Below are 14,386 nucleotides of genomic sequence, written 5' to 3' on the forward strand. Positions count from 1 at the left end.
GTCTTTACATACAGACTCTGATCGTCTTCATATACAGACTCTTATCGTCTTTACATACAGACTCTGATCGTCTTCATATACAGACTCTGATTGTCTTCATATACAGACTCTTATCGTCTTTATATACAGACTCTGATCGTCTTTATACACAGTCAGTGTTCATCTTTACATACAGACTCTGATCGTCTTTATACACAGTCAGTGTTCATCTTTATATACAGACTCAGATCGTCTTTATATACAGTTGCTGATCATCTTTATATACATTCAGTGATCGTCTTTATATACAGTCAGTGTTCATCTTTATATACAGACTCTGATCGTCTTTATATACAGTCTCTGATCGTCTTTATATAGTCTCTGATCGTCTTTATATACAGTCTCTGATCGTCTTTATATAGTCTCTGATCGTCTTTATATACAGTCAGTGATCATCTTTACATACAGACTCTGATCGTCTTTATATACAGTCAGTGATCATCTTTACATACAGTCTCTGATCGTCTTTATATACAGACTCTGATCGTCTTTATATAGTCTCTGATTGTCTTTATATACAGTCAGTGATCATCTTTACATACAGACTCTGATCGTCTTTATATACAGTCTCTGATCGTCTTTATATACAGTCTCTGATCGTCTTTATATACAGTCTCTGATCGTCTTTACATACAGACTCTGATCGTCTTTATATACAGTCAGTGATCATCTTTACATACAGTCTCTGATCGTCTTTATATACAGTCTCTGATCGTCTTTACATACAGACTCTGATCGTCTTTATATACAGTCAGTGATCATCTTTACATACAGTCTCTGATCGTCTTTATATACAGTCTCTGATCGTCTTTACATACAGACTCTGATCGTCTTTATATACAGTCAGTGATCATCTTTACATACAGACTCTGATCGTCTTTATATACAGTCTCTGATTGTCTTTATATACAGTCAGTGATCATCTTTATATACAGTCTCTGATCGTCTTTATATACAGTCTCTGATCGTCTTTATATACAGTCAGTGTTCATCTTTATATACAGTCTCTGACCGTCTTTATATATAGTCACTGATCATCTTTATATACAGTCACTGATCGTCTTTATATACAGTCTCTGATCGTCTTTATATACAGTCTCTGATCGTCTTTATATATAGTCAGTGTTCATCTTTATATACAGTCTCTGATCGTCTTTATATACAGTCTCTGATCGTCTTTGTATACAGTCAGTGTTCATCTTTATATACAGTCTCTGACCATCTTTATATATAGTCACTGATCATCTTTATATACAGTCACTGACCGTCTTTATATATAGTCAGTGTTCATCTTTATATACAGTCTCTGATCGTCTTTATATACAGTCAGTGATCGTCTTTATATACAGTCTCTGACCGTCTTTATATATAGTCAGTGTTCATCTTTATATACAGTCTCTGACCATCTTTATATATAGTCAGTGTTCATCTTTATATACAGTCTCTGACCATCTTTATATATAGTCAGTGTTCATCTTTATATACAGTCTCTGACCATCTTTATATATAGTCAGTGTCAGTGTGTTTTTTTTCCATATATGTTTGTTAATGTTTTAAAAGATTGTAAGTCACATTTGAGCAGAAGGTTTAAGAGGACGAAGACGGTCTGAGGTCGACCTCAGTAACACGTAGAGAAGATCATGTGACATGATCAAGAGCTCGGGAACAGCTGCTAAATAGACTGATTGTTGTTTTGCAGACTGTTGAGAATTATTTAAAAATTTTGTGAACGAGCGACACAGTTTTATCTGTGACGTGTTTCCTGAAAAACTTCTTCTCGTCTTTTTTCCAGAAAACAACGCCTACAGCTTTGGACGCACCACGATAGCAAACCTGAAGTCGGGGTGAGTTCCGCTCAGTAGAACCACTTCCTGTGTTGTTGTTTCACATTAAAAGACCCAGAGAACAATTGTTTCCCTCTGAGCCTCCCGGAGGCTTTTAATGTGAAAAATTCGAATAAACGTCAAAGCAGAAAACAAGTTAATCTGAAAACTGTGTTTAGCTTAGCTTAGCACAAAGAGTGGAAACAGGGAAAACTGTTAGCATAGGTTAGCAAAAAGAGTAGAAGCAGGGGGAAACTGTTAGCCTAGCTTAGCACAAAGAGTGACAGCAAGGGGAAACTCTTAGCCTAGCTTAGCACAAAGTGAAAGCAAGGGGAAAATGTTAGCCTAGCTTAGCACAAAGAGTACAAGCAGACGGAAAACTGTTAGCCTAGGTTAGCAAAAAGTGTGGAAGCAGACAGAAACTGTTAGCCTAGCTTAGCACAAAAAGCAGAAGCAGACAGAAACTGTTAGCCTAGCTTAGCACAAAGACTGGAAGCAGACAGAAACTGTTGGCCTAGCTTAGCACAGAGAGACTGTTAGTTGTACTAAAGTGGGTTTTGTTCTGTGCAGGACGAACCTGCTGTGGCTCCACACTGTGTTTGCCTTCATGTATCTGCTGCTGACCGTCTACAGCATGAGGAGACACACGTCCAAGATGCACTACAAGGAGGACGACCTGGTAGGAGAACTGAAAGCTCAGGAAGTCGCCTGGCGCCGTCCCTCCACTGTGTGATCGTGATTCTGTTAATCCCTGTTTTTTGTCTTGCAGGTGAAACGCACTTTATTTATCAACGGCATCTCTAAGTACGCTGAGGAGAGTCAGATCAAACAGCACTTTGAGTAAGTTCACTGAGCTGCCTCCTCACGGCGTCTGTAGTTACATGTGACCACAGACAGGGTGTCACTGACAGTTCATTGGTCGGTGGTGGAACCTGGTCACATGGTACAGATGGTTGAACTCGTCCTCTCTGTGGTTTCCAGGCAGGCGTATGAGAACTGCACCGTGTTGGAGGCCCGGATCTGCTACAACGTGGCCAAGTTGATGTCACTGAACGCAGAGAGGTGAGGGCCCAGTGCATGCTGGGATACAGAGTGCTGACCGAGTCCGACAGGAACGCGACACAAGCGTTGACATCACTTCCTGATCTCTGTTTGTGTAACAGGAAGAAGACAGAGCGCAGTAAGAAGTTCTTCACCGACCTGATGGCGAAGGAACACGTTCCCACCATGATCAACCCCAAACCCTGTGGACACCTCTGCTGCTGCGCCATCACCGGCTGCGAGGAGGTGAAGCTCCGCCCCCAGTCACAGACACAGCTGTTCACACGGCGACAGACAGACACCAACAGAACTTTACACTTGATTCTACACATCGTCACATTCACAGTGTAAGCCTTTGTGCTAACGTGCTAACATGCTAACCCTGAGCCTGTCACTACCCTGTGTGTCCTGCAGGAGGAGGCGGTGAGCTACTACACCAAGACGGAGGCCAAGCTGAAGGAGGAGTACAGGAAGGAGAAGGAGAAGGTCCACACCAAACCACTGGGCATGGCCTTCGTCACCTTCCAGAATGAGGCCATGACTGCCATGTGAGCCCCGCCCTGACCCCGCCCCCACACCAACCCTCGCTCGCCGATCGTCACTCTGTCTGGCGTCGTTGGTTTATATTTTTTAATAACATGTACTCTGCGGTGGCCCCGCCCCCTCTGTCTCCTCAGTATCCTGAAGGACTTTAACGCCTGTCAGGTTCAGGGCTGTCGCTGTCGTCAGGAGCCCGGTTCGTCTCAGTTCAGCGACGTGCTTCACGTTCACAACTGGAGTGTTTCGTACGCGCCCGACCCGCAGAACGTCCGCTGGTACGTCCACGAGCTCCAACCGCCACAAACGCACCGGCACACACAAACTAACAGGTCAGCTGATGCTGTGTGTTCTTGCAGGGAGCACCTGTCGCTGGGCGGAATCTCCTGGTGGATCCGCTGTTTCATCATCAACTGCATCCTCTTCCTCCTACTCTTCTTCCTCACCACGCCCGCCATCATCATCTCCACCATGGACAAGTTCAACGTCACCAAGCCTGTCGAGTATCTAAACGTGAGGACCGCCGTGTTCTGACCCGTGTTCTGACCCGTGACCCGTGTTCGGACCCGTGACCCGTGTTCTGACCCGTGACCCGTGTTCTGAACCGTGTTCTGACCTATGACCTGTGTTCTGACCTGTGATCTGACCTATGACCTGTGTTCTGACCTGTGTTCTGACCCGTGTTCTGACCCATGACCTGTGTTCTGACCCGTGACCCGTGTTCTGACCCGTGACCTGTGTTCTGACCCGTGACCTGTGTTCTGACCCGTGTTCTGACCTGTGACCTGTGTTCTGAACCATGTTCTGACCTATGACCTGTGTTCTGACCTGTGTTCTGACCCGTGTTCTGACCCATGACCTGTGTTCTGACCTGTGTTCTGACCCGTGTTCTGACCCATGACCTGTGTTATGACCCGTGACCCATGTTCTTACTCATGACCTGTGTTCTGACCTGTGACCTGTGTTCTGACCCGTGTTCTGACCCATGACCTGTGTTCTGACCCATGACCTGTGTTATGACCCGTGACCCATGTTCTTACTCATGACCTGTGTTCTGACCTGTGTTCTGACCCATGACCTGTGTTATGACCCGTGACCCATGTTCTTACTCATGACCTGTGTTCTGACCCATGACCTGTGTTCTGACCTGTGTTCTGACCCGTGTTCTGACCCATGACCTGTGTTATGACCCGTGACCCATGTTCTTACTCATGACCTGTGTTCTGACCTGTGTTCTGACCTGTGTTCTGACCCATGACCTGTGTTCTGACCTGTGTTCTGACCCGTGTTCTGACCCATGACCTGTGTTCTGACCTGTGTTCTGACCTGTGACCCGTGTTCTGACCCATGACCTGTGTTATGACCCGTGACCCATGTTCTTACTCATGACCTGTGTTCTGACCTGTGTTCTGACCTGTGTTCTGACCCATGACCTGTGTTCTGACCTGTGTTCTGACCCGTGTTCTGACCCATGACCTGTGTTCTGACCTGTGTTCTGACCCGTGTTCTGACCCATGACCTGTGTTATGACCCGTGACCTGTGTTCTGATCTTGTTCTGACCCGCGTTCTGACCCATGACCCGTGTTCTGACCCGTGTTCTGACCCATGACCCTTGTTCTGAACCGTGACCCGTGTTCTGAACCGTGTTCTGACCTATGACCTGTGTTCTGACCTGTGTTCTGACCCGTGTTCTGACCCATGACCTGTGTTCTGACCCATGATCTGTGTTCTGACCCGTGACCTGTGTTCTGACCCGTGTTCTTACCACTGACCTGTGTTCTGACCCGTGTTCTGACCCATGACCTGTGTTCTGACCTGTGTTCTGACCCATGACCTGTGTTATGACCCGTGACCCATGTTCTTACCCATAACCTGTGTTCTGACCCATGACCTGTGTTCTGACCCGTGACCTGTGTTCGGACCCGTGTTCTGACCCATGACCTGTGTTCTGACCCGTGACCTGTGTTCTGACCCGCGTTCTGACCCATGACCTGTGTTCTGACCCGTGACCTGTGTTCGGACCCGTGTTCTGACCCATGACCTGTGTTCTGACCCGTGACCTGTGTTCTGACCCGTGACCTGTGTTCTGACCCGCGTTCTGACCCATGACCTGTGTTCTGACCCGTGACCTGTGTTCTGACCCGCGTTCTGACCCATGACCTGTGTTCTGACCCGTGACCTGTGTTCTGACCCGCGTTCTGACCCATGACCTGTGTTCTGACCCGTGACCTGTGTTCTGACCCGTCTTCTGACCCATGACCTGTGTTCTGACCCGTGACCTGTGTTCTGACCCGCGTTCTGACCCATGACCTGTGTTCTGACCCGTCACCTGTGTTCTGACCCGCGTTCTGACCCATGACCTGTGTTCTGACCCGTGACCTGTGTTCTGACCCGTCTTCTGACCCATGACCTGTGTTCTGACCCGTGACCTGTGTTCTGACCCGTGACCCGTGTTCTGACCCGTGACCCGTGTTCTGACCCGTGACCTGTGTTCTGACCAGTGTTCTGACCCATGACCTGTGTTCTGACCCATGACCTGTGTTCTTACCCGTGACCCGTGTTCTGACCTGTGACCCGTGTTCTGACCCGTGTTCTGACCCATGACCTGTGTTCTGACCCATGACCCGTCTTCTGACCCATGACCTGTGTTCTGACCCGTGACCTGTGTTCTGACCCGTGACCCGTGTTCTGACCCGTGACCTGTGTTCTGACCAGTGTTCTGACCCATGACCTGTGTTCTGACCCATGACCTGTGTTCTTACCCGTGACCCGTGTTCTGACCTGTGACCCGTGTTCTGACCTGTGTTCTGACCCATGACCCGTGTTCTGACCCATGACCCGTGTTCTGACCCATGACCCGTGTTCTGACCCATGACCTGTGTTCTGACCCGTGTTCTCTTCTCTTTGGACAGAACCCCATCGTCACTCAGTTCTTTCCGACTCTGCTGCTCTGGTCTTTTTCTGCTCTGCTGCCGACCATTGTCTATTACTCTGCCTTCTTCGAGGCTCATTGGACCAGGTACCTGCTTTGTCTTCCTCTTCCTCCGTTTCCCCCTTCTCTTCCTCTTCTTCCTTCTCTTCCTCTTCATCCTCCTCCTCCTCCTCTTCGTCCTCTGACCCTGACTTGACCTCTGCTGTCTGCAGGTCTGGAGAAAACAGAACCACGATGCACAAGTGTTACACCTTCCTGATCTTCATGGTTCTGCTGCTGCCGTCGCTCGGACTCAGCAGGTAACAAGAGACAGATCTGTGGTGCTGTGACCTTTGACCTCTGCTCTCCTCACCGACACATCTCTGTCTGTGTTTCAGTCTGGACGTTTTCTTCCGCTGGCTCTTCGACAGAAAGTTCCTTGCTGATGCCAAAGTCCGATTCGAGTGAGTCACAGGATCAATGTTTGTGTCAGAACATGGACACGAGAGTGAAGCGTTGATCCGTCATGTTGTGTCCTTCAGGTGCGTCTTCCTGCCGGACAACGGTGCGTTCTTTGTCAACTACGTCATCGCGTCGGCGTTCATCGGGAACGCCATGGACCTGCTGAGGATCCCGGGCCTGCTCATGTACATGATCCGACTGTGTCTGGCTCGCTCGGCCGCTGACCGCCGCAACGTCAAGAGGGTGAGGACAGACGTTGTCCGTCGCACACTCATCCGTCTGTTGTTGTGTTCTGACGAACCCTTGTCGTCCCTCAGCACCAGGCCTATGAGTTCCAGTTCGGAGCGGCGTACGCCTGGATGATGAACGTCTTCACAGTGGTGATGGCCTACAGCATCACCTGCCCCATCATTGTGCCCTTCGGTCAGTTCTTCTTCTTCTACTCTCTGATACATCCTGTACTTCAGTACCACACCACAGTGTCAGTACTGAAGTACTGATACAAGTACTCAGAGCTTTAGTTTCAAATCTAAATCAAGTCTCTTGTGATTCCAACAGAATCCAGATCCAGTCTGTCTCAGGTCATTTGAGTCGTAGACACACAATGTATTTTTATTTTAAAATAACGTCTTCAGAATCGTTTTGATTGAACAAACTTATATCAGCTCCCTGAACGCCTCGTATTGATTTATGTCACTCTGTGAACATCCCGTCAGTTGTTAAAGGAACAGTTCAGTGATTTTGAAGTGGGGTTGTATGAGTTACTTTTACGTGTTGGGAGGGGAAGTGGAAGAAGTGAAAGTCTGAGTCCCACTGTGCCCCATGGAGGGGGCGTATCACTCCGCCGTTCTTCTTCTGTTCACTCTGGTTTATTTCCTCTTGCGTCCACAGTGGATGTTATTTCTTTGTCACTTTCATAATTACTCATTTTAGTTTTCTTGTGTCTCTTGAATCAGCTGGTAGCTCTTAGTCTAACAGCTCATTTACAGAGTGATACTTAGTTGGCCGAAGTACGATTGAAAAAAAAGTGCAAAAATAAACGTCTGTCTGGTGGAAAACTGAAGCAGTGAAAAAATACAGTATTTATCCTACAATTGAACAGATTTTTTTTTTAGGTAACTTTTAAAAATGTAGTGATAAAGAGGTTTCTCGGTGGTCCCCTCTGCAACAGTGGGACGCCGACTTTCACTTCTTCCACTTCTTCCTGAGTTATAAAACTCTGCTGTTCTTCTTCTTCTGTGAGTTTTCATCTCCGACTTCACAACATCCGTGACATCACTCGACCTCGTCGTCGGTCTCACTCGTCGTTCTTTTCGCTCCATTCTCCGTCGGCGACGCCGTGAACCTCTGTCTCCACCAGTAGGGGGAGCCAGAGACATTCTGACATAGTGTTGCTTGAAGTCAGTCCAGTCAAGTCCAGTATATTCAGGCCCCTGTGTGACGTCCTGCCCCCTGCAGGTCTGATGTACATGCTGCTGAAGCACCTGGTGGACCGGTACAACATGTACTACGCCTACCTGCCCTCCAAACTGGACAAGAAGATCCACTCGGGGGCCGTCACCCAGGTGGTGGCTGCACCGATCCTCTGCCTCTTCTGGCTGCTCTTCTTCTCCACCGTACGCACAGGTAACAGTTACCTCGCCCCCTGCTGGGCAAACCACTGCACATATCATCACAGTCATTTCAGTCGATACAGGTCACGAGCACAGACTTTAAATAAAGATGCACGACATGACGTCATCCATCTATGTTTACAGTCTGGTCGTTGTTGTTAAATTGATTAATTGATGCTAACGTGACAGGTTTCGAGACGCCGACCTCCATGTTCACTCTGGTGGTGCTGATCGTCACCATCGTTGTCTGTCTGTCCCACGTTTGTTTCGGACACTTCAAGTATCTCAGCGCTCACAACTACAAGGTAGAGCGACGCAACCTTTTCATTCATGTCTCTCGACTCGTGTGCGAAACATCAAAATGTTGTTGTTCAGTCTCACTCTGCTTCTGTGGCCCAGATCGACACCAAGGAGGTCGACGTGGACACTGTGGAGAACGGACGTCCGGCTCGTCCCACGTCCTCGCCCACCACCAAGTCTCAGGTGAGTACATCACTGACTCCAGTTCTGAGGTCAGGGTGTTAACTGTCCAAAGGTTTGTCCAGTGTTTGAGTTGATCAGATATTTATTATATATATATATTATATATATATATTATATTATCTGGCTTTTGACAGAATGATCCCAACTAACGTACAATGACTCTGAGGTTGTGGAGCTTTTGACTTTTGTGTGAACAAGGGAACAAATGGCTCTGATCGACCCGGTAAGGTGAAGAAACATCAGATGTTTAATAAAAACTCAACGAGGCCTTATTGAACTACCACAGTGTCGGCAAGCTCACTCTGTCTTGGGTCATGTTGGCAGCGTCGCTAACGGTAGCCTTCCACACACTTTGGATTACCCTACCAATTAAGTGGGTAGCTAACGATGAGCTAATGTTTAGCCTCGGTTACTCATCCTGAACAGTTGTTTTTTAATCCGAATTTTTAATCTGTAAAGACCATGACTCACTGGAGTGACCTTGTCACTCGAGGACGACCTTGACTCTGAGTGTTGCTGTTTTTAGCTAAACACTAAGTTGAGGTTGTGCACATCCAATCAAAATGTGTGTTTTGGGATCTGGGGCTCTGAGAGTACCTGAGTAATGACCTCACCTTTAGGAATAGAAATATTTGTTTTCATCTGACATTTGTCTAAATCAAATTTAGATTTAAATCTGTCTGATCCTCTTTGTTACTGTTGGAACAAAGACGATTGAACAGGTTGTGTTGTTTTGTCTCCCCCTGCTGGTTACCCTGGTGATTGTGTCTTGTTTGGTTCCACAGCAGCAGCAGCAGCAGATGTACATCGCCCAGGTGCTCCAGGACCCAAACTCGGACGAACCGGGCGGCGTCAGCGGCGAGGAAGACCGTGGGTCGTCCCAGGATGAGGAGATGCTGAACGGAGGGAACAGCATCAACGAGGCGGATTTCCAGTCAGGGGAGGACAGTCTGATCGCCAACGAGGTCCGCCAGTAGCCGGGGGTGGGACCAGAGGGAGTGGGCGGAGCTAGTTGAGTGTCCAAACCCATACAACATTCGGAAAATAATCCTGAATAAAGAATCACTACACACACAGACACACTAATAGACTGACACAGTTAGCTCCGCCCCCCTCCCCGATCGAAGACTTGACCCTGACCTTTGACGCCGGCGCCGGGTCGCCAACATCCAGTCCTGCACGTCTGTAAGAACTCGGTGAACATGAGACTGTTTCAGAGGAAGTCACTGTACATAACCACAAAGCCAAAAGTTTTTCTTAATTCGTTTTTTTCTTTGGAGGTTGGAGGACGGGGTTTAAAATTTTGTGCCTGGGCTGGATTTTGTTTTGTTCTTACTCGTGTCTTGACTCCTCATCCCACCGCGGGTCGCGGGGACTCCACCCACTAGCTAATGCTAATGCTAACGCTGAAATTTTCCTGGTCCTGGTTAATGCCTCCAAACAAACCCCTGCTGTCGCCGTCCTCCGGTACCGGAGTGTTGAATAATAGTGTAGAAGCTTCATCAGACACATCACAAATCTCCTTCCCCTCTTTCTTTCTGTGGAACCCATCTGTCACACTCAACAAACCACATGGAAGTTTATTTTGTTGATCTGCCAAGCTTCTACTGCACGTAGTAAAAAGTTCTGTCTGGATTCAAGATGTCGCCGCCTTGACGACATCGTCCATCACAGGACTGAAGCAACAGATCTCCGCCCAGTTCCCGGCAGCGCATCCTCCCACCTGCAGAAGGAACCAATCAGCTCTCCGCTCAATCCTCGGCCGTCGAAAACAACCGTACCCAACATTAGGGTGCTTTGCTCAGTTTTGATTTCACCTGAACTACCTTAAATCGTGAACACCTGACAAAGGGAAAGGGGATATTTGTTTCTGTGGAGGTTCATCAATCAAAACTCTCAAGACCCTCGACGCCTGAAGCTGTCGGGACTCAAGGGAAAATGAATTTGTTTCTGTGTGTGTGCGTGTCCTGCAGCTTATCGTACACCAGCCTTCACAGTGAAGGTTCCACATCACCATGGAACTGAAACACTTCAACATTAGGCTCATGTTCACATCTTCCACCTTCACATTAACAAAGTGTATCGCAGCGCTGCTACACGTTGAGGTTTAATCCAAGTGAAAAACTTTTCACCGGTTGGTCCAGTACAGAGAGGTCCAGGATGTGTTAGCCTAGCATAGCACAAAGGACCAACCACTTAAAGTGTGTCTGTTTTACATGTTGTCTTCTCCTGTTTGCCTCCATGTGTCATTAGGCCAGTGGGATATTATTGGTCAAAAACTTAGCTTCTTATGATCCAGTTAGCTTAAAGTTAGCCTCCCGCTCCTCACCGCTGGTTTTCTCCTGGATGGATTGATGGTTAGCTCGCTAGCTAACAAAACTACTTTCAAGGGCAAATAAAATTACCAAAATGTTTGATTTAGATTTTGACTGAGGTGCATTTAGACCCACAGAACAATTCTGACAGAGCGGATCCAAAATGGAGGCCGCTCATCAGCTGTGTCATAAGCTGAACTTTCAGAGTATGAACGACAGACACATGGTCGACAGTACGTAGACTGTGTTAGCGACTAAGCTAACGACCGCGGCATCGTTTCAAGCTCTCACGCTCAGAGTCAATTCCTCTATTCAATGGAATTCAGAGAAGCTCTCAGCTGTTGTCACGTCGCCTCCATGTGACACTTTCTTATGCGATCGGACTTGAGAGTTGTTGGAATTATTTTTCTTCTTTTTGATGGAGCTAGGCTAACAGTTTCCAGTCTTTGTGCTAAGCTAGGCTAAACATGTCGTGGACCTCTGCACAGGACACAGATTAGAAACAAATCCACGTTATCTGTTGATCCGGTGACGTCTGAGTTTTAATTGAACATTTGACAAAAGACTGAAACGTCACGTTAACGCTTCATCTGAGGCCGAGTTTCACTCGCGTGTTAACTCGACTCCTCACGTTCACTTCATCCTCCTGCTGATCTCTGGAGAGGATTTCTATCAAATTCACTTTTCGTGATCTTTTTTCCTTAGTCCTTGATACAGTGTGAAGGTTAACGTGTTCCAAGCTCACCTGCTGAACGACACATTCATGTTGACGTGATGTTTACACCGTGAACCTTTAGAACAAGTTAGATCACTACAGCAGATCCACCAGCTGTAGCTAGCTGATGAAGCTGATATTAGCTTCGCGAGTAGCTAGCTCGCTCCAGCTTGGGTACGAGGTCAGACGTTGTTCATCTCAACACGCTCGACGCTTCAGTCCCGAGCGTGAACCTGTCAACACAAATAAAGAGGTTAGCTAACGATGTGCTACTGTAGCATGCTAACAGACGGCCACTGACCGGAACACCTGTAGTGTAGACACCACTGATTATTCTGATTTCAACCCTATTGACCAACTTTATGGATCCTAATAATATCAAGTTGACATAGATATTGATCCTGTCATCGTCAACATGTTCGTGTAGATAAAAACAAGTATGACGTTTGGATCAGCAGCGTTGTGTGTGTGTGTGTGCGTGCGTGCGTGCGTGCGTGCGTGCGTGCGTGTGTGTGTGTGTGCGTGCGTGCGTGTGGACAGCTGGACTATGAAAGCTGTAGCCACCAGGACGTTGGTTGTAGTCCGTGGCTATACGCCGGAGAACCTGCAGTGTTTGTGTCCAGATGATGTTTAATAGTTTCCTCTTCACTTCCTGCCGCACGTCTGCTGTCAGGTCACGATTGTATGAACCTGAAGGATCTGAGACCAGGTCGGACGTCGCAGCAGTTCTCAGACAGACGTCTGTGACACGTCGCCCCCTGCTGGTGGTTTTCTGTTTCACGTTTTTACTCCAGCGTCAGAGGAAGTTTTCTGACAATCGGCTTCTTAAAATTGACAAAATGTCTCATCACCCCAAGTTCTGGAGCTTTCCATCATATCACATGAGCTTCATCAGCAGGTGGAATTGACATCTTGATGAAGAACGTGGTCAAAAGCTCCTGAACGGTTACTGACTGTAGTGAAACTTTAGTTTCCTGTTGTTAATTTCTCGATCGGCCAACAAACATTGATTCTCGTCACGTTGATTAATATTTGAATAATGTGAGAGACAGTTTGTGAAGGTGCTTCCTGTCGGAGCAGGTGGTCGTGACCGTCTCTGACCGGGACCAGGGTTATAACACATCCGCGGCTAGCTGGTTAGCATGCTAACTTCTGAACGAGAGAAGAAGTGATGGAAATAGAAGAAAACAAGAATTAAAGTTGATATTGTTTTTAACCTCTGGAGACAGAAGTCGTGAGTAAAGAAAGGAAGTTAGTTTCTGACAGATTGGTGAGTGAACAGCTGTTAACGCTAACGTGTTGTCTCGTTACATAACGTTAGCTTTGTGGCAGTAATAAAATGTATGTAAGGGTCCTGTCAACCAGACACCTTGAGGGTTCCATCTGGTTCGGTCTGGTTTGATCTGGTTCGGTCTGGTTTGATCTGGTTTGATCTGGTTTGGTCTGGTTTGATCTGGTTCGGTCTGGTTCGGCCTGGTTCGGTCTGGTTTGATCTGGTTTGGTCTGGTTTGATCTGGTTCGGTCTGGTTCGGCCTGGTTTGATCTGGTTCGGTCTGGTTTGATCTGGTTCGGTCTGGTTTGTTCTGGTTCGGTCTGGTTTGATCTGGTTCGGCCTGGTTTGGACTGGTTTGATCTGATTCGGTCTGGTTTGTTCTGGTTCGGTCTGGTTTGATCTGGTTCGGTCTGGTTTGTTCTGGTTCGGTCTGGTTTGATCTGGTTCGGCCTGGTTTGTTCTGGTTCGGTCTGGTTTGATCTGATTCGGTCTGATTTGATCTGGTTCAATCTGGTTCGTTCTGGTTTGTTCCTGTTCGAGCTGAAGGTCGGGAGCTGCTGCGTTCACTGACGTCTCGGGCTGTAGGAAGTAAAGACGCTGGTTTTGAAAAAGATGACTGTGATATTTTTGTAACTTGCTGATTGAAGAATTTGATACTGAACTCGTGTTAAAAAAAATGTTGATAGCTGTGACGATGCTGTTGTAACATGTAACTAAAGGTTTTTAAAAATCAGCCGCTGCTTTTTGCTTTTCATAGTTTTTTAAATTGTTACGGAACTTACTGAAGAATGAAGTGAAGCTGAAAGATCCTGACCCTGAGGACATGTGTATAAACTGTGTAAAATATCATCTCAGACTCAACTGGTCCATGTCATGCTTTTAATTTATTGCTGTGACACTATTTATTTTTACTTTGCTCTCCAGGTTGTATGTACAGTGAAACATTCGTCCTATTTATGTTACTTGATCAATAAAAATGGCTTCATCTGAACAGTTTCTCTTCCTGTGTGGATCAATATCAGGCTCCTGATTGGCCGGTGTATGAACATTCCCTACACTATATAAAATTCACAATTAAAATTTCTACAATTTTACTCTCCGTTTTAAATGTTTGATGGAAAAATGTAAAATCATCGTTTTTTTTAGTTTGTGTGAATCATCACTGTGACATTT

General features: G+C 46.9%; 1 protein-coding gene and 1 long non-coding RNA gene across 8 annotated transcripts in view; one reads left to right on the top strand and one right to left on the bottom strand.

Annotated features, from left to right (window-relative positions):
* The window catches only part of LOC124850477, a 10,121-nt gene extending 7,545 nt beyond the window's left edge, over nt 1-2,576 (bottom strand). Inside the window, exon 1 of the long non-coding RNA XR_007031330.1 lies at nt 2,440-2,576. This is a non-coding gene — a long non-coding RNA (uncharacterized LOC124850477). The remainder of the gene's footprint in view (nt 1-2,439) is intronic.
* Nucleotides 1-14,204, top strand: part of LOC118312171 (CSC1-like protein 2) — a 23,057-nt gene extending 8,853 nt beyond the window's left edge. For 6 of the 7 annotated variants that reach the window (XM_035636548.2, XM_035636552.2, XM_035636551.2 and 3 more), the window contains 17 exons: nt 1,832-1,883; nt 2,433-2,541; nt 2,632-2,702; nt 2,844-2,924; nt 3,026-3,149; nt 3,318-3,451; nt 3,581-3,718; nt 3,800-3,953; nt 6,354-6,460; nt 6,586-6,672; nt 6,751-6,816; nt 6,895-7,057; nt 7,132-7,237; nt 8,273-8,440; nt 8,617-8,732; nt 8,827-8,910; nt 9,696-14,204. In XM_035636548.2, coding sequence (XP_035492441.1) covers nt 1,832-1,883; nt 2,433-2,541; nt 2,632-2,702; nt 2,844-2,924; nt 3,026-3,149; nt 3,318-3,451; nt 3,581-3,718; nt 3,800-3,953; nt 6,354-6,460; nt 6,586-6,672; nt 6,751-6,816; nt 6,895-7,057; nt 7,132-7,237; nt 8,273-8,440; nt 8,617-8,732; nt 8,827-8,910; nt 9,696-9,887 — 1,952 coding nt within the window. In that variant the 3' untranslated portion in view covers nt 9,888-14,204. The remainder of the gene's footprint in view (nt 1-1,831; nt 1,884-2,432; nt 2,542-2,631; nt 2,703-2,843; nt 2,925-3,025; nt 3,150-3,317; nt 3,452-3,580; nt 3,719-3,799; nt 3,954-6,353; nt 6,461-6,585; nt 6,673-6,750; nt 6,817-6,894; nt 7,058-7,131; nt 7,238-8,272; nt 8,441-8,616; nt 8,733-8,826; nt 8,911-9,695) is intronic. The other variant, XM_035636550.2, reaches the window with a different exon arrangement.
* The last annotated feature ends 182 nt before the right edge of the window (nt 14,205-14,386 follow it).

Source organism: Scophthalmus maximus, chromosome 8 (genome assembly GCF_022379125.1).
Source record: "Scophthalmus maximus strain ysfricsl-2021 chromosome 8, ASM2237912v1, whole genome shotgun sequence".
In the NCBI taxonomy this organism is placed as follows: Eukaryota; Metazoa; Chordata; class Actinopteri; order Pleuronectiformes; family Scophthalmidae; genus Scophthalmus; species Scophthalmus maximus.